This window comes from Cimex lectularius, unplaced genomic scaffold (assembly GCF_000648675.2).
Source record: "Cimex lectularius strain Harlan isolate CLEC.00 unplaced genomic scaffold, Clec_2.1 scaffold5, whole genome shotgun sequence".
Lineage (NCBI taxonomy): Eukaryota > Metazoa > Arthropoda > Insecta > Hemiptera > Cimicidae > Cimex > Cimex lectularius.
In genome coordinates, this window is record NW_019392993.1 from 861,535 (window position 1) to 887,035 (window position 25,501).

Sequence of the window (25,501 nt, forward strand, 5' to 3'; positions counted from 1 at the left end):
TACAGCTGTAATAATGTACTCTTCTTGTAATGTATTTCTCTCGGCTAATTAATGGCTAATAGGTCCATTTAATCCGGATTAGCATTGTCTTGTCTATATTACGTTCAAATCCATTATCGAGTTGATGAGTTTAGTTTCTCCAAAAGTGATTAGATACAGGCGTTATACAGGCAAAGCGTGTCCTTTGCATATTTGCTGAACCAAAAATAAACATACTAAGTAGAAGTCATTGCATGGACACGTAGGTGTACAATTGATTAAAAAATTGCACGCCCATCAAATCTGTCTTTAAAAACTATTTTTCTAACGAATCGTTTTATTATTTAAAGTCAGGATGATGAGCGCGTCTGACAGGATAACCAACTGGAACAGTGATATCAAACTCCTGTCAAAACCTGTCGTGTCAGTGATTGGAAAGTTTCGCCCGACCTCAAAGTGAACCGTGGTAATCATTATGACAACCGCATGACCTCTAATCGTATCTAACCGTGTTCCAACCAATCTTTGTGTCATAACGAAGTGGAGCTAAATTTGAAAAAACCTTAATTTCAACAGGAATCTTTTATGAAATTTCTCCGTATTGTCTAATTTGTGATGAAACTGAAATTTTGTCATTGTCTATTTGGTCTGCCTATCCTCGGGTGATTTTGACTTTCAGACGCGTTTCGTCTGCTCGCCAGGATTCAACTAAGGCTTGTAATTTATCCATGTGGGGAGGGGCGATATATATAATAATAATAACAATAATAATAAAAATCAATGTGAATATGCTAATGTTGACACTGTGTGTGGTGATTAGTGACCGTTAATCGATAATTATTCAGAAATCGTGAGATGTGGTCTTGTGTGATGTAGGTTTCAGAAAAACATTTTCTTTGTCGTGCCAACGTTTCGATCTTTATTGAGCCCTGAAGATGATCTCAATAAAGATCGAAACGTTGGCACGATAAAGAAAATGTTTTCCTGAAACCTACATCACACCAGACCGCATCTCACGATTTCTGAATAATGTTGACACTTTTAGTTTATACATATTGCGATGTCTGTAATTTTTTCAGAGGCAGGAAATTAAGGTCCTTCGCGCGTATTTTGTTTTCAGCCATTTGAGCGTCTTGATCTGGTTACTGACTGTCTGCTTTTAAATGTATACTATGGTGATATCCTAAAATGCTAGCCTCTCGTTTGTACCTCAGGTTGCCAAATACAGAATAGAAACAAAACAATAAATTAATATACTACACGACATAGATGTCGGGTAACATTCACTCTCCCAAGAGTTCTCGATATTCCTTGGAGAAGGGTTAAACAACCCCTATGGTGGCTTGGTGAAAACGGATACTAGGAAGCGGGGTTTGCACTCCCCAGGCACTGCATCCTTCTGGCTTATTGTACCTTCCAAGTTCAGTGCAATAGACTCAATCCTTCTTCTTAGGTCATTGACTATCGCTGCTGCAATTTGATTCCCTAAGTTTTTTCCGTACGTTAGGTTAAATCTCCATTGAGCTGTTGCTTCGCATTCGAAGATGATATGAGTGGCTGTTTCCTCCTCCTCATTACGTAATCTGCAAATGAGATCATCGCTGTATATACCCATGTTGTGTAGATGTAAACACCCCCTAAATAACTGTAAAACTTTATCTACGCATGTCAAATTTGTATTGCTATTATTAACTTCTTTTATTGGCACATATATACCACATACATTCAATAATTAACTTATTTAATATTAATTTCACTTTATATAGGGTGAATCTAAAGTTTAACCAGTTATTTGAGGCTGTTCCTGACTTTATTTATACGGTAATTTAATGGTGTTTGTGTCAAGGTGACAACCATATCCAATCATTGGTTTATTCCTAATATATGTACTTACACATGTTTCTCTTGCATGAGTATGTGAATGTATGAAATATGTGTATATGAAGAGTATGATTTCAATCTGTGAATCTTTTATTTTCTTTATAACATAATAGTTCGGTTGTTTACTTTAATTATATATCATTTAAAATTTCAATCTTAATCTACAATCTAATAAAAATAAATATACAAGTGTGTTGGTATTGTTTTTGTTATTTTAGAATAATAATATTAAAATTGTGGTGGTCTAACAAACAATAATAGCACCAGTAGATTGCAATAATAGAGGAACTCGAATATTAGTAATTTTATCGTTACTGATTATTCGTCTTTCTATCTTGATTGGTCTGTCAGTTACGTTTCGGCATTTCGCCATCTTCAGCGTTCAGCCTATGTTATTTCTGTTAAGTCTGTTTTATAAGATCAATGAGGGTGAGGTGCGTGCATTGGTGTATTATTTTTGTTTTACTGGTGCCTTTCGTGGATTACGTTTTGGCAATAAAAGTATTAATTAATCTTCCATGCATATTTTGTACTTTATAGTACTATTTATAACCGTTTTGTATAATAGTAAATATTGATATATTATTAAACGTTTTTTTGAAGAATTAAAAATAAAATTTTGCAAAACAAAGGGTGTGTATTTTCCATTTCTTCATAAAATACAATTTAATAACAAACCTACGTTAATGTTTCTCCTATTTTTGCCGAGGCAATATTTGCCCATGTTTTTGTAACAAAAAAAAAAAAAAATAGCGTTCCATTCCACGAAAGAGTCCGGCGCACATCGATCTGTAAGTTCAATAATTGAAAGGCCACGGCTACCTTCCAGTAACCCAAGTTAATATTTAACCACCCAACTGGTTTATAAATTGTCAATTTTCCCTTTAATAAATTCATTGGCGAGGCGAACTAACGTTGTTGTTTTTATTTTTTCCAGATGCGAGGAGGGGGGTATTGTTGAGGGGGGTCGGTACGGGGTGGTTGGAGACAGGTATTCCCCTATCGAGCGGTACGTCCCACCAGGACCGAGGTACGAGAGGTACAATGGACCTGTACCTGCTCGATACGTCGACCCGTACACGAGGAGGGACCTGTTCCAACCTCCCGTACCCCCGCCTCCACGTTATCTCAGACCCCTTCATAGGTACACTCCTCGCCCCACAAGGATCGAGTACCGTACGCATGTCGAGTACCTCGGCTCCTCAGGAGGAAGGTAAGCTATTTTATTGCTTTTAGTAGTGCATAAAATTAAATGTGACTATATTATTTTTACCATATTACGGATCTAAGATGGTTGACGACTGTATAGAATTTGAACTAACCACACAAAATCGATCCTTATTTAGAGGTTAGGAAGCAATAACGAGAGGCTTACGTCCTAAAGTTTCAGTAATTGGGAGACTACACTTGCTCTTATTACGACCAATACTATACTATGTATTAATTTTAATTAAATCTTTGGTCGTTGTTGGTCTCCTGAGCGTTCTACAACTTCTCGAAACTAGGTAAATCACTTCTGGAATTTTCGCTCTGAAGTATCATCGCCACATACTGTACATCTCTTAAATCCTTTTAAATGATCGTAAGTTTTTAATAAATCGTGACTAACAGTTAAAAAATATTAGTAACTTTAATACAGCATTGAAAGATATACCGCAATATATACCTTCGTATTTAAAATTATAATTAAAAATTTAAATTGCAAAATGAAAATTAAAGTTTCTGTTTTATGCAGGCACCCTGTACGTCGACGACTTGTTCAAAATTTTAAAAGCTAAATAGTAAATAAAAATTTACGTGTTTTGGAGAATTTAAGAAAGTAAATTTCCCGTTCATTATTTTTCGTAATAAAAAGAAGGCTGAAATGAATTGTGGAATCGAGTTAATGTGAATAGGTGGCAGGGTTTAATATACCTTTCATTTCAGTTTCTCGGTTTAAAAATTACTGCCCATTTTGCTTTATTCCGTCTTCTCAATGAACTCGATGTAATTTCATAACATACTGTTTACTTCGGCCTTAAGAAATTTTTTTTGTGCTGTCAGAGTTCATTATTCCTCTGAGATGTAGTAAACGCCAACGTTTATGGTTATTACCATATCTCCTCATCCCCCACGAATGCTCCTGCGGTGGTCATAAACGTAAATATCAGATAATTTACGAATAAAACTTTACCAATTTACTGTTTTTTACGAACTCAGTGGGATAACATATTAAATTAATACAAGCAGCTATCGTGAATATAATTGAGGGATTTGTTTGTCAACGTTCCGTTTTTTGTGACTCACTTTCGTCTTATCTTTAAATATTAAATGAAAAGTTATATTCCATCAGGGTTTAATTACAAAACTTTAAAGGCTGATAGAGATCTTTTAACTTTAATCAACACACTAACTATAACTTGCAGATTTGCAACACGATTGTTATTTCCAAAATAAATAAACAATTGTTACAAATCAATAGTAAAACAAATTATATTAAAATAATCCCTCCTTTTAAAATCCTATTATTGCTCACATTTCAAAGAACGTTGATCCCGCCAAACCAGTAAAGACAACCGATAATATTTTAATACAAATACAAATATTAATGTAATATCAACATACAAATATTTTCTTTTTTACACTATGATATTAATTGTATGTTTTGTGTAATGTGATAGTAACAAGTTTACAACACAGCAATGACAACAGCAAGAAAGTAATCGAATATCTGGAGCAAATAAATGCATATGGTCGCCTTTAATGCTTCTCCACACGTGGTTTCCTTTTCCCTTCCTGAAGTGAGTGTATTTATTGGCGAGAATGTGTGAGTGTAATCCTTTTTAAAAAGATAGTTTGATGATGATGGTGATCACACTCACAGTAAGTTGTTTTGCAACGACCCGGATTTCGAGCCTTTTAGCTCATCATCAGGTTGAAGGACTTCTGCAACCACGTCTCTCGACATGAATTGCCAAAGTGAACCCGCCGATACCTCCGCCAACGCGACGTTCCAATTAGCAGCTGATTTTTTTAATGGCACTCAATTTGAACGTGCGAAACGCGGAAATTATAAAACAAATTAATATTATGCTAGTAAATACTTAATATTATTAAATTACTATAAAAATAATAACAATTAAAATAATTAGTTTAATTATTTGGATGTTTGATATTATTTATGCACATATTTAAAATGGGAGGTAGATCAAAATCTGTTATATTATTAATGCATTTATCACCATGTTCAATTTTACATTTTTTAATTTCAAATTTCTCAAACCAATNGAAAGTGAGTGTGTATGGGTGGGTTGTGCAGGAATATCGAGTACTCCACAGACCCACCGATTTAGGTTAGTATTACGCTATAATATCTTTTAGAGTGAATGGGCGGATTTCGTATCAGACCGGGTTCAACTGTAATTCTGTTGTCCAAAGTTTCACAAAATTGGGTCTTAAGTTCTTAATGGAGTTGAATTTTGTATGAATGAAAATTGTTTTCTTGAGAATATTTCGGACCGAACTCTTCGACGATTTGCTGGCATGATAGGTTAGAGGTTTCGACAAAGTCGAAAAAACGCCGAATACCACTTCTTTTGAAAGTTTATCACCCCCTTTAAAAGAAAAGACGGCAATAATTAATATCTACCGTGTTTAAAAATTAAATCAAAATTTGCTTTTTTAATTATTATTATTATATTATTATTATTATTAATTTTTAAGGGCGTTTTAATGGCTAGGGTATATTATTATTATTATTATTGTGTGGTGAATAGTGACCGTTAATCGATAATTATTCAGAAATTATGAGCGGTCTGGTGTGATGTAGGTTTCAGAAAAACCACATCTCACGATTTCTGAATAATAATAATAATAATAATAATAATAATAATAAATAATAATAATAATAATAATAATTATTATTATTATTAAAACGTACCTGTTCCTTTTTATTAATGATTGTTCCTGTTTGTTCAAATTTGTTGATTAGTTGCCTGGAATAACAATTAACAACTAGACGATCCGGTTGATCGGAATTAAACACGCGTTCAGCTTCGTGAAAATTATGGGTGGCTCCATAAAAATAAATTAATTTTACCCTATCTTCCTAAGATGTAAACCACCTCGGTAAATTAATTTTTTTTCAACGGAAACACAATTAAGACTTTAAAAACTAAATGGAGATGAACTGTACCATAACAAATCATCTTTTAAATCCTGAAAATCATCTCAGAGAAATTATTCAACGTTTACTCACAAACCAAAAAATTAAATCGTCACAATTGCCGATATTCGTATAACACCAGATACTTTCCGTGAAGTGCGAAATGAATTTCATAATAGGATTTTACTTTGTTTAATTAATTTAATTTAATTTACCAGGATTAAATTAATAAAGTTTCTAGGAAGTAAATGATTAAGATAAATAAAATTTTAACTGTTTTTACAAACCTTAATAATTCTTAAACGCCAAACTTTACAAGAAAAGTGTCAAGAAAAGTAAAATCTTCTTAAAAAGATGTCGTAGAATTTAATTCCGTATTCAAAATGATACGTTTCCATTTGAAAAAAAAAAAAAAAATGATGCGCCCTGGGGACGTATCGTACGTTGAATAACATTTTGAGTTCAGATTCAAATTCAACGTGAAAATTATGTAAAAACCAAATTATTTTCAAACAAAAGAAATAAAAGGGGGTCGTTTAAAAAATCAACGGATATACAAATATTTATTTAATATCAGTAGTAACCATATTTGTAGTTGTAAATAACAAATAAATGTAACAAAAAAAGTAAACTTAGGAAAAATTATAAATCAATATTTAAGGATACGTTAAATTGTATCATTTTTAGAGGTTTTATAAGTCTTGAAAAAAAAATCCTTGAAACGTTTGGTATGAAATAAAGAGTTTTTTTCCATTCACCTTGGGGGTAGATTCATCCACCAACCTATAAAACCAACCAAATGTCTAATATTGCTGAACCGACGACTGTTGTGGCAGACAAATTTTGTGGACTTTCTTCCCACCTTAGGATACACTCCCTTCGTCAATGACGCTTTTATAAAATCAGTATATCATCTCCGTCTCTTATAGTTAAAATTATGGCTGTTATAAACAAGTTACACGCAAGAGGGAAGCCATTTCATAATATTTAACCGCCAGTAATAACTAAAAAGGATTCGCTGTGAAATTAATATCGTAGTGTTAAAACAGAAAGGATATTTTGTCTCTATTATCCGCCGTATAAATCAAGAACTGCTAGAAGGAATTATTCAGAAATTTCGTTCCAAGTGACATTCATTTAACTCAATTCTAAAAACATTCCATTAGTCTGTCATCAAAAAATGAAACGTTTAATACAAAAATAATTCAATCTGAATGCTACAAAATGTAATTTAATATTATCGAGAATATATTGTAAACAGTTGTTGCTAACAGTAAAGTTGACAATTATTGCTACACTTTGGTAAATATTTTCTAGCAGAATATGAGTTTTCCCATCAATAAAATAAATAATAAACATAGACAAAATCAAATTTAGTATATATTTAGATCTTTCATTTAATTAAGGTTTTTAGTTGAAATAAAAAGGCCAGTGTCACGAGCGGGATTCGAACCCACGACCTTCGGCTAGATACGCCGCTGCTCTTCCACTTGAGCTATTGGGACTTCGATCCGCTCGGACACCAACTTCCCATCTCAACCGCACCTTTTGAATTTCCCTAATTTTTGCCATTTTTCCAGGTATTCCAAGTAAAGTTCCATTGAAAGATATTATTTGGTCAAGCGGACCACGAAAACTAGTGAATTATATATTTAGAATATGTTTATATGAAAATACATAATCAACACGATGCTGTTAATTAGTCGTTACTCCGTATACAAACATTTGGTTGTGTACGTTGTAAAATTAAAGTAGCAAATGCTTAAAATTATCCTAGTACATGAAAACCTTAAGTTGATTCGGAAGTCGAGAAAGAAGAAAAAAATGGAGGCAGTTATTGTCAAAGTTTGTGGACACCCCTTAAAACAGTTAAACTGACGGTAATTTTTTGTACCTATGATAGTGTTTTTAGTGTTGAACGTGTGGTTCTTGAATATTTCCCAGTATTAAAGAACCTTAATTTTTCGTTCTTTCTGTAAGTCGTAAGTTTCACATATGTTTGTGTTGTTGAAGATTCGTGGTTATTTTCTCGTCATTGCTCCTAAATGATCTTGCGGGTTCTTAGTACTTGCCTTTTACGTCCTGTCTTTTTTGCCATTTTTCGTTTTTTTAGAACTTCGAGTAGAAGTTACCTGATTATCTGTATTGTTGAAGGGTCGAGATGGTTTTCAGTGAGGTGTATCGCTTAGTTTGATTCAGTCATTGTTCCTAAACGATCGTCTCTTTTCCATTTTTTTTCCGATGTATTTATTTCCGCATTCTCATGTTGTGGCATATGTGCATTTTTGTCAAATGGGTTGATTTGATCGATGATCTTATTGTTAGCAGTGATGTTTTAACGCCTAATTTGTTTAATCGGTTCGTTTGTGTGTTTTTCTTTTCCTTTGTAGAGGATTTGGTACGTTTAGTGTCTGTCTATTCTGCGGATATTGCATGCTATGGTTCTTATCGTTTTTCGTTCTTTTTTTACGTATTTCCCATTTATCATTTTTACTGTTTTTTTAGTTTATCTGTCATGGTCAACTTGTTCTTTTTTGTGTTTTGTATATTATTTTGTTAATCGTACTTCTTTTGTAACCCGTTACTGTGCCCTGTGGTTTTAATTTTTTTGTGGCTACATATTTCATTTTTGTTCTTGGTATTTAGTCTATCTATCGTGTATTTTAGTGATTATTAATGATTTGAATCAGCTTGTGTGATGTTTTTGATTACTGTCGATTTCTTTATATGTCGAATTGTAGTTGTTTGCCAGTTAATTAATTTAATTTTTAAAATTTTAAATTAAATTAAATTTTTTTTATTAATTTTTTATTTCCTTTTAATTTTTTTACTGTTTTCTAGTTCTGCGGTGAATTCTGTTTGTGTGCAAAGAGATAAGGTCTGTCAGTTTGTGGTTTTTGTTATTGTTGTTGACATCTACAACGCCTTTAGGATATCTCATGTCCTTATAAAAAGCAATTCACATAAATCACTCAAACCCAACTCTGAAGATAGCGGAGTGTTGAAACGCGCCTGAGATCAACACAGTGATTACAGGTAGTCGAAAATGATCGGACAACCAAATTACAATTATTTAACTGTCGAACATAAAATAGAAAAGAAAAAGATGTTTGTATTTTTTATGTTCAACAAGTGTACGTAAAGAATTGAAACCAACTACTGGGCGTGCCTAAGTAAGTCCAATTTACTAACTGGGGATGGTCAAGTTTGTTCGAAGTGAAAAGTAACTTTTCACATAAATCACACAGACCCATCACTGAAGATGGCAAAATATCTAAACGCGTCTGACAGACTAACACAGCTAGGAAAGACATGCCAAAATGATCTATAACGACCAAATTATGTATATTTAACTGTTGAATTTATTAAAAAGTAAACATCTTTATCGTAGGTACACATTCATACTGATGTATAGGCCTATATATAGTCGACTCAGGTCCCACACTCATTATTGCAAATAAATACGTTCTTACAAAACAAAACTTTACAAACCGTATGTACAGGTCAAAAATTTAATAACGCCATTGCTTTGCCCCCTTTCACAAACAACTATCCTAATTGGTCCTGTGGGGTACACTATATTCCGCCACAAGCCCACTCACATATTCTTGAAACACTCCAGCTATTAAATAAATTTATTTAATAGCGGATAACCACAGGGGGAAGGACCATCAAATGCGATCATAATATTTTGCCGCTACGTTTCAGAAGTTTTTTCATTCAGAAGTTTCTTTCAAACTCTAATAGATATGTTTCAGAATTACTTATGATGAAATCGACCAACTTTCATTATACTCTGGTTTGTGAGTTATTGGGAATGTAGTCCTTCCATTAATACGATGCATTGTACATTCGCCAAACTTTCAGGTCTACGTTTGGGTTTATAGTTTTTTATATTTAAAACGTGTAGAAAGGGGTTTGATCCTTGTTTAAAAAAGATAGTTCCTACTCACAGTAATTTGTTTTCCAACGATCCGGATTTCGAGCTCTTAGCTCATCATCAGGTTGAAGGATTTCTACGACCACGTCTCTCGACATGAATTTCAAAAGTGAACCCGCCGATACCCCCGCCAACGCGACGTTCCAATGAGAAGCTGGTTTTTTAATGCCGCTCAATTTGAACGTGCGAAAAGCGGGAATTATAACACGAGTAAATATTATAATGATAAATACTGAAAGAAATTAATTATAAATTAGTGATTAAAGATAAAAGATAAAAATTAGAATAATACCTTAATATTATTAAATTATTCTAAAAATAATAACAATTAAAATAATTAATTTAATTATTTGGACGTTTAATATTATTTATGTACATATTTAAAATGGGAGGTAGATCAAAATCTATTATATTATTAGTGCATTTATCTCCATGTTCAATTTTACATTTTTTAATTTCTAATTTCTCAAACCAATCTAGTTCTCTCCCTTTGTTGAAACTATGTAACACTGTTGTATTTAAATTTGAATTGAAATTATGTTTTGTTTCTTTTAGATGGTCCTTAAATTTCGAAAATTTGTTCGATTTAGGCAAATGTTCTTTTACTCTCGTTTTTATTTCTCTACCGCTTTGTCCTATATCTTTAATATCACAATCATTACGATTAAGTTGGGAAACCCCGCTTTTTGCCAAGTTGTCTACCTTCTGACTTCTAAAACCTTGAGTAAAAATTTTACTAACTTTTTCCGGTAATTCACCAATGTATGGCAAACAACGGAAACCTAATGATTCATTTACGGTGGGGTGGCTGAGTCCTATAATTGATTCTTTTAAAGTTAATTTTTTATTCTTTTAACTAGCATCCTATCAATAAATATTTCTAGGGGTTTGGTTTCAACTTTTTTTTTCAAAAACTTTGAGTGTTAACTAACTGTTGTTAACCAAACAAATCTGAGTAGAATTACTTATGCATCTCAAAGAGACCTTTTCACCTACGTTGCTCTTTGTTATTGAGAAGAAGCTCAGGTCAGTCTGTTCTGGCATATTTTATGCATCATCAATCATTGTTCTTTGCTTTTTATCTATTTTCTCAATGACCGACAATTTTCTATAACTTAATTTGCCAATCTAGCGATTCTGACAATCCTTCCAATGTTTCAATTTTGTACATAGATTTTGGTATGCACTGATTACTCGAGAGTATCTGGCCTCATGGGGACGATATGTTTTTGTTAGTTGTAATAAATGCAAGAAAACATTGAAAATATTATTATTTTTACTTCTCATAATCGAAAAATGTAAGACAAATTATAAAAACACATAAAATTATAGCTTTAATGTGATAAATTGTCAGATATTACTTCGGACGCCGTCAAGTTTTAAGCAGTGTAGTTTCCAGAATTGTCATCTATCGATAATAATAAAGCATTTAGGGGTTTAATACCAAGTACAATGTAAACTGCGCAAAACTGAATAGGGATAGTTGTAATTTATTCTTATTCTATCAATTTATTTAAATTAACTAATATTCTTTGGGGGGGGGGGAGTTGCGTGACAAAATGGCCATGGGCGACGGTGGGAATCGAATCTACGACCATGGGGTATATATACAGGGTGAATTGCTACTCGTGCTACAAACTTCTCCAGTAGATTCTTCACCCTAAAATGAACAAAAAAGTTCATATTGTCCATGGTCCGATTCTCAACCATTTCAGAGTAATTTCGCTTTTTATCGATTTTGAAAGATATCACGTCCTGGCGTCGGAAAATCGTGATATCTTTTAATCTAAACATTTCTCTGAAAATCTAATAGCACCGTTGAAATTCCCGTTAATTTTTCAATAAGAAGATGACGGTGGCAAAATGTTTGGGCTAATTTTTTGTGTTTTATTTCAGCCAGAACTACAAAAAGAGTGGAAAATTGTGTAAATCGGAAAGTGTATAAAGTAATCCAGAGTTTCTAATTTTAGTCTCAGAAGGCAGCAAATTTGAGGAAAACTACCTGATTTAATAACGCTTCCAACGCACTCGTCATTTTCTTATTTAGTGGTTGTGAGACCAAGATGTTGATGACAAAAAGAGAAAAAATGGTGGTTCAAGGATTGCTAATGTTTGAGAGTGACTTGCTACTCGTGCTACAAACTTCACCAGTAGATTCTTGACCCTAAAATGAACAAAAAAGTTCATATTGACCATGGTCCGATTCTCAACCATTTCAGAGTAATTTCGCTTTTTATCGATTTTGAAAGATATCACGTCCTGGCGTCGGAAAATCGTGATATCTTTTAATCTAAACATTTCTCTTAAAATCTATAAGCACCGTTGAAATCCCCGTTAATTTTTCAATAAGAAGATGAAGGTGGCAAAACGTTTGGGTCTTTCTTCCTTGACCTTCTAGCTGTTTGTAAACTTCTTAAGCATTACATACTAAATGGGCATTAAATTAAATTAAAAAATTTCAATGGAATTATGATTTTGATTCTCTCTAAAAATTAACGGGGATTTCAACGGTGCTTATAGATTTTAAGAGAAATGTTTAGATTAAAAGATATCACGATTTTCCGACGCCAGGACGTGATATCTTTCAAAATCGATAAAAAGCGAAATTACTCTGAAATGGTTGAGAATCGGACCATGGACAATATGAACTTTTTTGTTCATTTTAGGGTGAAGAATCTACTGGAGAAGTTTGTAGCACGAGTAGCAATTCACCCTGTATATGTGTACGCTGTCACACTGATCACTCGGCTACCGCGATCCCTTTAATATTTCATTCAAACTTAAGTTAATGTACTGTTTATTTATTACGTTTCAAACAAACTCCTCGATCTGGAAAATCAACGCAGAATAGGAGCTACACTGCAAGTCATAAATATCCAATCTTCATTTATAGCCGCTCAATTTTGAAAATTGCAATAAAACATATAGCATTTATGGGACAAGTCATACCAATAAAACGTTTCAGGCCCAACACCTTTCAAAATTATTTCACTTTCAACCTCTCATCTTGAATATACAGATCTTGAATATACAGAAACCGTAGGAAAAAAACAAGTCCAACTATTACCTTCCCAAGTAGCCGAAAATAGAACCCCGACTACACGATATTTGAACATATGGCAAAAAGAGTGGAAACATTTGAAAGGTTGTAGGTTGAGATGGGAGTTGGTGTCCTAGTGGATCGAAGTCACGATAGCTCAACTGGTTAATCAGTGGCGTATTGAGACGAAGGTCGTGGGTTCGAATCCCGCTCGTGACACTCATCTCAATCAAAACCTTAGATAAAAAAATATAATTATTTTAAATAATACGCTCAGTTAAGATTACTAAATACATATAAATTGCTCAAAAATGATTTGATGATGACACTTTTGTTAGTTGCATAATACAACATAGAAAAGAAAAAACGAAAGACTTTAACCCGATTCCGAGAGACTGGAAGTGTTAATAGGAGGCCTGGTAGTGGATCTGAGCGCATTACGACGCTTAGACAGGACAGAAATATTGTCATTGCGGCAAGACGGAACCCTTTCCATAGTGCCCACCAGGCCCTAAATGAAGTACAAGATGTTCGCTAGGCAATGATTCGAAACCGTTTGTGGGAGTTGGCCTTACATCGTATGCCCCTTTGAGACGACCTGAAGCAACAGCCCGCCACCAGCAACTCAGGAGAGATAGCCTTGGAGAGAACATCAATTGGAATGCTGTTATGTTTACTGATGATTCGCGTTTCTAGCAGGTCCGAAGTCGTCGAATTTAATATGCTGCAAGTGCCTTTAGTCATTTCTGTAGGGATAAAAATAACGATAGTTTGTATAAATCATGTTTTCTTTTATTTCTGGGATGGGATTTACAGTAGAGGACGAACTGGACTCCATATTGTTGAACGCAACCTCAGCGCAGTCCGTTATATTCTTTTTAGTTTGTTGAAATAAAATATAAAATACAAACCAAAAGCAAACAATTGTTAATCTTCAGTTTTAATAACGGACTTACTTAAGAATAGTGAACATGAAGATTACTAATTTTGTAAACAAACACCTTTCTCGTCTTTTCTCCATTTTAATCCAGTTGCATTCTCTTCAACCATGGAAAGAAATGACCTTGAACCAGAGGTTCACAACATTATTGTGGGAATGAGTCATCGAGGTCACCGGCAAGTGGATATCGCAGAGGCAGTTTCTTAGAGCCTGGTCTCCCTCAGAATAAGGCTAAAGCCAGGGACACCACACTCTGAGAAACGTCAACTGCCTTTGCGATATCCACTTGCCGGTGACTTCGATGACCCATTTTCAAAATAATATTGCCAACGTCTCGTTCAAGATAGTGTCTTTCCATGGTTAACAACTTTTCTATTTTGTTTTGTGCAACTAACAAGAATATATTAATTAAAATTAATAGAATAAGAATACGATTATCTCTATTAATTTGTGTGTAGTTTATTAGGCCTGGCTAATAATCACATCCAGGCTGTCATAATAGTACTTCCGGGCCAAATTGCCTTCAACAACAAAGCCATTTATTCCCTTGCCGGAAATAATTACCTAAGGTTTGCCCAAGCATACCCCAAATTTTTGATAAAAGTATTGTTTTGTTTTCCTTTTTTATTAAAAAACAATAGGGATGATTTTTCGTGAAAAATAATAAACGCACTCAGTAGCCCTCTAATCTGAGCGGTATAATTTATGAAATCGGATGGTTTGTATTGTTTCTCTCGGAAAAACACATTCATTTACAATTCCGTTGCTCGGATCGACTAATTAGATTTTCCTCGGGTTTTCACATAAATCTCTTAAAAATAAACTTAAAACAAATCTATCTAACTATACCATTATAGAAAATTGAATTTTCCTGTACATATATTTTTTTGATAAAGTATGACTTCTATCGAAAGTCTATTTTTACTATTGATTAAAGGCATATTTTAACGTGAATAGGAACCATAACAAATACCTATGTTTGGGTACTTGTGGAAGGGCTGTGGATAATGAAATCAAGCTTCTTCTACTGAAAATAATAGATCCCAAGACCTTCTACAAGAAATAAACCTTTTTAATTACTCTATTGACTGATTGATTTGACTGATCAAAACCTTTAGACAATGTAAATATCTCCAAAAGACTAACCTTGGTGCTTGGGATTTACAAACATTGTTTAAATTTAACAAATACATGTAGGATGTGGAAAAAAGGGAATTTATACAATGCAAAAAAATATATTTTTTATATTCAATCAAAGTATTTCTACTCACTCAAAGTGTTTGTTTTCTGCGGAAGTGTGCTATTCTTGCGTGTCGTGTTGAGAGTGCCAGTGAGATGTTGATTGTTTTATGTTTATAAACACGAGGACTGGATACTGACGTCGTTCCAGAAAGATGCACTTGTTCTAGAATAACCCCTCTTGGGAAGCTTGCTGTTGGGTATTTTTGGAATCGAATCCATGTCATAGGTCTTTAGAATCGCGCAACTTAATTTTTTGGTTTGACCTATTGAATTTTTTTACTATTTTTTGTGATTTTGTTTTTTAAATCCAAATTTTTGCCGTATCTCGGGCGGGACTTTGTTAATCTGTGCTGCAACGAACCTTCTGAATTCTAGCTTATTTATAACAAACAACTTAAAAAATTCAAACTTTTTAATTAAACTACAGGACATAAATCAACGTCAACAAAGTTTCATAATTAAAATATAAACTTTTAAATTATTTATTGTATTTGCGATAATCTTGTAAAAACTTCTATGAATTGTTACGCCCTTCGTTAAATTGTAAGTTACTTCTAATTGCAGTACCAAATTTTAAATTTTTACATAGATGAACATTACCATTAATGGATGGTTAAAAAGTTTATTAATTATACGATGTACGAAATAATAATGTAACTGTAATTTTTCAATCGATTGAAACCTGACAATAGAATTCGAAATGTAGTAAAGCATCTCATTCCATCAGCATTCTCTAATTTAATTTACCATCCTGAGATATGAATTTATGATCAGATACCTTTTAATTGCACCACTGTGAACTGCCAATTTGTACAGTTCCAACCAGTTATTAATTCCGAAGACCTTTAATTTTCCTGTTATAATAAACCAATCTATTGCCGTTTGTATTCTACATGGATATAATTTATTGTGGAATTGCTGTAGAGGTTAAACTTTAGTTTTATGTGTTATTAATTTCCCACGGTAAATAAAATAATAAATCGCATCTCGTGTTAAACGAACTTCTCTGCTGATTCTCAATAATATAAACTGGAATTTTCAAATCTGATGAGGATTTAATACGAGCTGATAGTTAAAAAATTATAAACCATATATTTAATCAATTTAAATATTTTACTTAATGTAAACAGGATCGTTTTTAGTATTAATCAAAATTAAAACCTTAATTCTAAGAAGAAAAGATCAGTTTTTAATTTTTTTACGAGGGTTCGCAACAGCAGTGGTCATAAACCCTCAGGGTGCCGGTGTTTTTGAAAAAAAGCCCATTTGTAAGTATGTCGGGTTCGAATGCAGGGCCGCTGGATTCGAACCCGGGACCTTCACCTTACAGTGATGAGCGACGTGTCAACGCCTAAACCGTTGCGGCCACCGACGCCCCCAAAGATCAGTTAACTCGTCGAATAACGTGATAATTTCAACTCTATAATTTTTTTCTTTGCCAGAGGCATTTAGCAATTGTCCAAGTGAAGGGCAAATAAATATAAATAATGTCAAACTAAAAACCTCTACATTGCAATGATAACAAGTTAAACAACAACAAAATTGAAACATAACAGAATCCAACAAACAACAATTGATAACGATATATATTACGCAGGGCGGGCGACCAGGACCCGAGGGGTTAAAAGCCTGGGTAGGCCCGTACCCCATCCCGAAAAGGTCCGGGACCTGGTCGGCTCACGAGTCCTGCAAAAACCTTTGGAACCTATTCACAAACCCAAGGATTGTGGACCATTTTATCAAGGGGAGTGTTTTGGTTATGTCCACTCCTTCGAAAGTGTCAAATCTTTCCCTAGCATACCTATCGCATTCTGCAAGGTAGTGTCGAGCCGTTTCTTCCTTTGTTTCGCAGAAGAGGCAGAAGGGGTCTGGTAGAGTACCCATTATGAAGAGGTGTCTTCTCAAGGGGCAATGGCCCGTTAGGATACCTATCAGCCTCCTTATTCCCCTCCTAGAGTTAGAGAGTAACCATTTCGCTTCTTTAGGTTTGATTTCCTTCAGAAACTCCTTCGATTGCCTGCATCCGGGGGACATATTCCATTCTTTAAGGAATTGTTTCATGCAACTTATACTCTCTTTCGCTGTGCTTGTAAATACCGGTTGTGGCCCGACAAACGCAGTATTTGATCCTTCCTTGGCCAGGCTGTCCGCCTCCTCATTGCCATAGTGCCCCTTATGAGCAGGTATCCATATGAGGGTTACCCTATTCTCATACCTGGTAATAATCCTATTAATGAGTTCAACGGTTTCCTCTACCAGTCTAGATGTTGATAGTTCTTTTTGTAATGATTTGATAACGATAAAAAATAACAATTAAAACCAATGAACAGTTATTGTTATAACTTTAACTCACTTAAAGCCCGGGAACAAAATTTCCCGCTTCGCTGGAGATGCGGACCCCAGAGATCAGATACAGGTAAGGCAGCTCAGCCTAACACTAACACCACTGTTCTGCAAAAAGGAATAGATCACCCTATACACATCCTCCCTGCTCGATTCCAGCAAGCTCTCCAAGCTGAAAGGCTTGCTGACTTTTTTCAGCATGTAGACCCAGTCAAGAAAGACTGTTCTATTTTCCTCGTTTTCCGGACAATCAAGGATTAAATGTTTTATGCTTTCAGGTTCATCGCAGGTCCCACAGTTTGGAGTTGCCTTACAGTTTATTTTGTGTAGGTACTCTGCGCAGATGCAGTGGTTCGTGCGAATCCGAGTCATTGACGCATAGAATTTTTTGTAGGATGTTTTTGCCAAGTTAAACTATGAGATGGGACGCAAGTCTGGGGACAGGGATTTTTGGGCTCTTCCCGCAGCTCCTCTGTAATACCAGTTACGCTATTCTATTAACCACTGTTTGTTTATTGTGCGTTTAGAATCATTTTTGGTATTTTTATGTTGTGGAACTCTTCGATCTTGGATTTTTCTATTTTCCTGATTGAGCTCATGCTGTCCGAAATAAGGCTGAAGCTGGTACCTTTCAGCGTGGTGATGTATTCCAGGGCTGCGACAAGGGGGTACATTTCGGTAGTAAAAATAGAGAGTTGACTGCGTAGTGAGATCAATTTTTTGAATATCAGGGATGGGTCGTACACGGCGCAGCCGACCTTTCCATCTATGACCGAGCCGTCCGTGAATACAAAGTGGTGGCTTGATAGCAGTTCGTTTATGTCTGTCAAAAATGTGTGAAGGATATTCTTTGTAATCTGTTAAGTAGAGGGATGTCATTTTAGTGAGGGTCTTAGAATATTCTAGCTGCAACGCGAAGGGTAATTTATTTCTGTACACCAAGGACTCTATAATTTGGTCGTTAACTCTTATTTTGGTTTGCTTGGCTTCCCTGTGTTGGCCCGCTTGTCGCGTTTCGGCATTTTACCATCTTCAATGTTGTGTCTGTGTTACTACTGTTTAGTCAAGTCACTATTGCGAGGTCGTGAGACGTACTAGACGTCCAAAACACAACAAAATAAACCACATATAACCTGAACTTCTTAAACAAAAATATTCAATTTACGGCACAACTAGAAAACAATAGTATAAATTCCATGGACTTACCAACCATAAAACCTGAAAACAAACTAAAATCGACTTACCCCGAAGACTAACAACAACCCACAATCTAATAAATTTATTTATTAAACTAGGCTGCACTAAAGACCACGAACACAATCGGAATTGCTAAAATAAAATATGGATAATGATAAAAATGGAATATTTGCGGCAAATCTATGGGGCAGAAAGAATAAACATGAAAGAAAAACAAAGAACATAAAAGTTCGTTTAGGATCAATGACAAAAAACAAAATATGCGATAAATCTAACAAAAATCATCACGAACAATACAGACAAGCAGGAATTTACTATCCGACATACAACAGTGGCAAAAATATTTGAAAACTTGCAAATAAACAAACACAACATATTTAACATCATTTACACCATACAAAATATTACAATTCAAAAAGATATCAAATAGATAGGAGAGTGCTAAATTCCAGCAACTTAACGACGGACACATTGAAAACCTGCCCCAGCGAGGGTAGAAAGAATGGTAGCGACCAAATTACAGGCTCATTACCTCGCAGACACACGGATAAATCTCACATCCCAGTTTAACTCTATATTACACCAATGAACTTCCTTGTTTTGACGTCTTTCAGATCAAAATATTCTTACTGGTAGTCATGAAAAGTACATAGCTGTTGCTTCGTTTCCTTTATGCCTATGTATATGTGAACCTTGTTGGTTTAATTCTAACATTATTTTCTCGAAGTTTTTGTGGATTTGATATAGGTTCGAATTTTATTTTTTGGGTTCCGCATTTTATCGACGGGTACTCTGCTGTCTAAATGAGTTAATGACGATTTTATGACACCACCTCCAACTGTCAACCAATTTACCCGCTCCAATAAAATGCGATGGCACTGTTGAAGTTTAAATTTAATATAATTTCATTTCACGTATGTTTCAAACTAATGTAATTTGTATGGCTCATTTTATGTGTGCTTTATGTACATATTATGTTGTACCATATTTGAACCAACATTCTCTATAATGATAGTACAGAATGATATTAATTGGTCAAGCGTACCACGAAAACTAGTGAATTTAATGAGTTAAAATAAAGTTTACTTCACTAAAGCTCTCCGTGACTATTTCATTTGTCGCCGAGAATCAAATAGATTACCGACATTTGAAAAATGGCAAAAAGGAGGCAAAATTCAAAAGGTGTGATTGAGATGGGAGGTTAGTGCCCGAGGGGATCGAAGTCACGATAGCTCAAGTGGTAGAGTAGCGGCGTATCAAGCCGAAGGTCGTGGGTTCGAATCCCGCCCGTGACACTGACTTTTTTATTTCAACTAAAAACCTTAATTGAATTCTCTATAATATTGGGTATAGCAGAGAAATTATAATTAAATAATAATAAATAATGTTATTAGTTCTTGGGATATAAAGAGAAACGTTTATCAAATGAAGTTGTACTGCCTTCCAAAATACCAATTTCCCGGTTAAAGTAATAAGTCATCGTTATTAGTTTTATAACTAAGACAAAAATTATCTATATAAAATAGATCTTTGTGTATATTTAGAAAGGATAACAACGTTTGCAGTAATAGTTCGAATAATGTATTACAAAGTAGTAGTAATTGTACATTTTAGTAGGTAAATTCAGGATTTGTATTAAGCAAAGGTGAGATTTATTATCGGGATTACTTCCCAGATAGCACTCTAGATGAAATAATTGAGAAACACTAATTTTTACTGCGTCGGACATAAATCGTCAACAGATTGACGGAAATGGTGAGGTTACTTGGAATTGTGAACTTTATAAATTTATTAATTTCCGTTAGCCGACAAATCCCCGGATAACAACTTTTTGACAGTCGTTTATTTATTACGAATCATGTCATTGTTGGTTTTACAATTGAAGTATATAAATCATAAATTGCATTGGTTCAACAGGGGGAAATAGAAGGATTACTTGAACATTAGAAGTTTATATATTTAATATTTCCCATTAAAACCATAGATAAATACATTTTGAACAGCTCTAGTTTACTATTCAAACCAGTTTAAACTATTGTATCAATTATCATCAACATTAATTAATTTACTGTAAAGTCGTCATTTGAATACAAAAAATATAATAAACTGTTATGTTCAAAAAGGTTTAATTAAATTAATTAAAATTAAATTGGTTCCTTTTTGAATGGGTCCATATTTCCGATCGTCGTAATTATTTAAAAAACACTCGAGATTTGATTTCACTTACAGTTAAAAACAACCAGGAACATATTAATATATTCGTTTTCCTTACCAAATAGAACATAGGACCCGACAGCCCACTATTGCGAAGAAGAACTGGCTTTATGTCGTGTGCCTTGCCTATTCGCTCCCTGCAAGGACCCAAGTTGTAGCACTTCTGGAGCAAGTGTGATTTTATTTTAATTGTGTGTATTAAGACGATGCCCATTTCTATTGTACAAATCTTTTCTATAACAATAAAGCATCATAAAAATATTAAAACTTTATAACATTTATTAAAAGGATTCATAGCCAACCAACTGTATAATTAAAGCAATATCGACTAAAAATTTGTACATGTTTATTCAAAGCTAAATTTCCATTTTTTTATTTTTCAGTGGCAGATTAAACCTTGTACAGATAGTTGATTATTTTCAATCATTTAATTATTAAGCTATAAATTTAGCTGTTTTATTATTGGAATATGCTTAATTGATCGTGGTATTAAACCATAAAATTATTTTATTTAATGCAAATAAACATGAAATGGTATAAGTATATACATATCACTGAGTTCAGCTAAAGAAGTATTTTGAAAGCAAAACCTGCAAATCGTAATGAATAAAATCAATAAAACGCTGATATAAAATATGCTGTATTAATTTTTTTCTCAAAAACTTTTTATTATAGAACTTTGAAAAACAACATCTTACTAACTTACTACCTCTGTCTGTTAGTAGAAGATAACTAAACTTATTGTAAACACTTAATTTAACAACGTAAATATAATATTGACCGTACAAGTTGGTAAAATAAAATTGACATCTTTTGATGAAAAACAAATGAAGGAGCAGTGAAAGTGAATGGAAAAAACAATGGAAATGAGTTGTCTTATTTATAAGGAAGGACAAAAGGCAATTCTGTCAAAGCGAACAGAATTTTCGTTTGACATCAATGCAAATTACAACAATATCGTCAATTTCTGAAAAAAAGTTAGATGACAAAGACTATTCCCGGTAATTTTAAGTTTAATTTGATTTTAGACAAAAATTAAATTTTATTGAAATAAAAATTTCCTCCAATATAACGTTATAAAAATATTTAAATAAAATGGGAATAAAGAAAAACAGTAAAAATAGCACTTGTGAACGTTGAAACCAATGCGGAAATTTTAAATTTTAAAGAAAAAGTACAAAGCAAATAAAAGACAATATCAAGTAATATATAATAGTATAATATAATAGAGCCATGCCATGATAACTTTATCTAGCAATCATGAAGAATAGAAACAAATAAATATATACTTCTCAACTTTGCAAACCAAAAAAACCGCAAGTACTCTCTGTAAGAAAACAAACAAATAAAAGTAAAAGTTATCCCTTACTTACAAAAGTGCTGACACACTTTCCAGATAAAAATATAGTCACAACTCAATCAAATCCTCCCGAGAGGGAGGTTTTCGTCAAATAATTTTGATTTCGCCAATAAATCCATGAAAAACTTCTCCGCCTGTATTTCATAATTGTCTTTTCCATTTTTTGTTTCTTTCCATTTGGAGACGTAGGGATTTCTCCCTTTAGCCCTTAAACTTTCGACGGACAAGGAATGCGGATTTACAGCGTAGTGTTTAAGTTTAAAACCGCTGACAACTTAACAGGAAGAGCTGAGAACAGCCGTCGGCCATGAAAAAGCCCAAAGAATGAAATATGAATCAGCGATAATCGTGACGAACATGATTTGTGTGTGTTTGTTAGTTCTTTTCCAACCGTCCGGGTCACATGGGAGTCCCATTCAAAGCTTAATTACAGCGATAAATTTCCACTTTTATTGTAATGCAACGTTAAATTATTCCACGAGTTGGAGATAATCTTGACGTGTTTAATTACACGGGAAGATTTTGTATTATGCTGTTACTCCCTACTAATCTAGAAACAATGCTTTTGTCCCCATTTAACTTGGACGTGTTCGACCAAACGTTGCGTATCTCTCACCTTTGCCCTTGTCCGGTGTAACTTATCCACCGTATTTTCATTTGTTTCAGATCCGTGCAGACAGACTTTTCAACAGAGTCGGGCTGCGTGGAGTTTGACCAAGAAAACAATAGCGATGACCTCTTTCGGGCTACCTTGTACATCAACACCCCTCGGACTCCTAGAGAACGAGAGTGAGTATAAATTATAAATTCGACTTTGTACATACATTCTTATACATGCTGTCTGTGTATATATATTTCTAACTAAATTGGTGGGATGTGCACATTAAACCCATGTTATAAACTTTACAAAACCCTTCGGGAAATATTTCAAAACTAGTGAAGTTTTAAATGTTTTTGTTTTTAATGAAACAATTAATCCAGTAAAATATTATCATTAATAATTTTAAGTTAAATAATTTAAATTCTTTACATCATTGCTAATATTGATTAATCCTTTATTAAACGATTGAACCTACAGTTTTTTCACTGTTTTGTTAAATTCTTAAATTGAAATGATCGACTATCAAAATTTAGGTCTCAGATGTCAATTTTAAATCAGCAAAGGCATCTGTTTCGTAAAAAATGATATAACTATGATGGTTTTTATTTTTTTGGCCAAATAGCCTATTTGGCCTTTATCTCTCCTAAGACTTAGTAGAATGCATAAAGTGAATTCTGATGATGGATGTCGGTCTGAGTGTCGGTGAAAAATGTTGAACCGGCACTGGGTCCGTCTAAACTCAATGGTTTTGTTGTCAGTCAAACGTGTTTCCGCCTTGGGCCATCATCACTGAGGAACTGTCGTTTTCGTTTTCCGTGACGGCACTTAGATGGTTATCTTAGTTCACTGCAACGGCCAACAAAATTGACTTATAAATATATAGAAAAAAGATTTTCGCACTCTGTCGTCCGGCAATAGCAAGGCTGACTTGGAGACAGAAAAACGGCTGAAAGCTGAATAAACGCAAGTACAGACGGACCAGCGGAGATAAGGGTTCTGTTTGTGAAGGTTTATAAATAAAATTGTTTTTACTTGATTATGTAGGACCCATTCATCGTATAAAAGGAAAGTTGGGGAAGCAGAAAAGCGCCGGAAAAGAGATTGGATGGATGGATTGATCAAAGATAATCATGGTTGGAAAAGTTTATAAATAAAATTGTTCGGTTTTTTCTCCACATTGTAGAGAGATTTGCCATTTTTAGACTTTTTATCGGGTAGCAGGAAGGGAGAAAAACGCCTGAAAGCAGACTGAAAGCAAGGACACCCGGACCAAAAATGTTACTAACGTTACTAAATCAAATAGTTCGTGTTTTGCTCGATATTGCAGAGCGATTTGCCGTTTTTATGCTCTTATCGGGTACCAGTAAAGCTTCCTGGAAGGCAGAAAAACCGCCTGAAACTTACTAAAAACGAACACAGACCGGACCAAAGATTATACGTTTCTGTTTGCGCAATTTTATAAATAAAATCGTTCTGTTTTTTGCTTGAATTTGAAGAGCGATTTGCTATTTTTTCACCGTTTCATTTCGAAAATCAAAGCATTCTGGGAGGCAGAAAAGCGGCTGAAACTGGCTAAAAAGCTCAAATTCAATTAATTGAGATTAAAACTAAATTCAGTTTAAACAGACAATACAAAAACAAAAACATAGCTATAATGTTAAAATCACACTTTATTGGGTCCCAGGACACGCAATAGTAGGTAGCTACTGTACCAAAGTATAATACTATAAGTACTATATAGTACTAGTAGTATACTATACTATATAGTATAGTAGTATAGTATAGTACTATAAGCTGTACCAACGAGTATCTTAGAAAACAAGATATAGTGAAATTCTACAAACAATTTAAAAACCTTGTGACGTGATTAGAAAAGAAATAAATAATTATAAGATACTAGGCATTTGGGACTGAATGGTAGCTTAAGAATACTACAGCACGGTTCTTGCAAATTCTACGAAAAGGCAGAAGAACCCCAACGCGCTCATTAACAAATTGTGATGCTGTACTTATCTACAGATGGGAAGGCTAGGCGTATAACGTAGAAGAAATTCAATCTCTAAAATCACGCCTAATAAACAGCTTTTTTAATGTATTGGGACTCATCTGTATGGTATAGGTACAGAACGGAGTATACAATAGCTCTCAAAGGGCGGTGTGTGCCAAAGTACCTTGAATTTTACATGTACACCTGCAACAAAAATTGACTCCTGGACATTTTTGTTGATTAGTAGGATAGGGGGAAATGATAAGTTAAATAAATAGATTTTTTACAGTTACTAACAGTCTGTAAGATGAGTGTTATCTAATAAGCTATGTATTATTTGAGCATGTTCAGCGGGAAAACTCTCTATAATCCAGAAATAGCCATTCATAATAAATTGAAGTGAGATCGTCGCTCGACTGAATCTTGAACTTCTTTCAAGTCCCAACTCTTTCATGTCTCACTTGCGCAATGAAATTTTAAATAACTCCCATAAAGATTCCGCGTTATATTAGATTGGTAACTCTATTTCAAGTTTCAGATGCATAAACTAAGTCAATCCCTCCTCAGTCTATTTACTTACCTTCACATTTGGATGTAAATTACATGAAAATACCGTGCCTGTCGAAGGCCATT

General features: G+C 34.0%; 1 protein-coding gene across 1 annotated transcript in view; it reads left to right on the forward strand.

The window, feature by feature from the left end:
- Positions 1-334: 334 nt before the first annotated feature.
- Positions 335-25,501, forward strand: part of LOC106666140 (inactive rhomboid protein 1) — an 80,021-nt gene continuing 54,854 nt past the window's right edge. The window contains exons 1-3 of the mRNA XM_024229648.1: positions 335-402; positions 2,798-3,073; positions 22,947-23,069. Of these exons, the coding sequence (XP_024085416.1) occupies positions 335-402; positions 2,798-3,073; positions 22,947-23,069 (467 nt within the window). The remainder of the gene's footprint in view (positions 403-2,797; positions 3,074-22,946; positions 23,070-25,501) is intronic.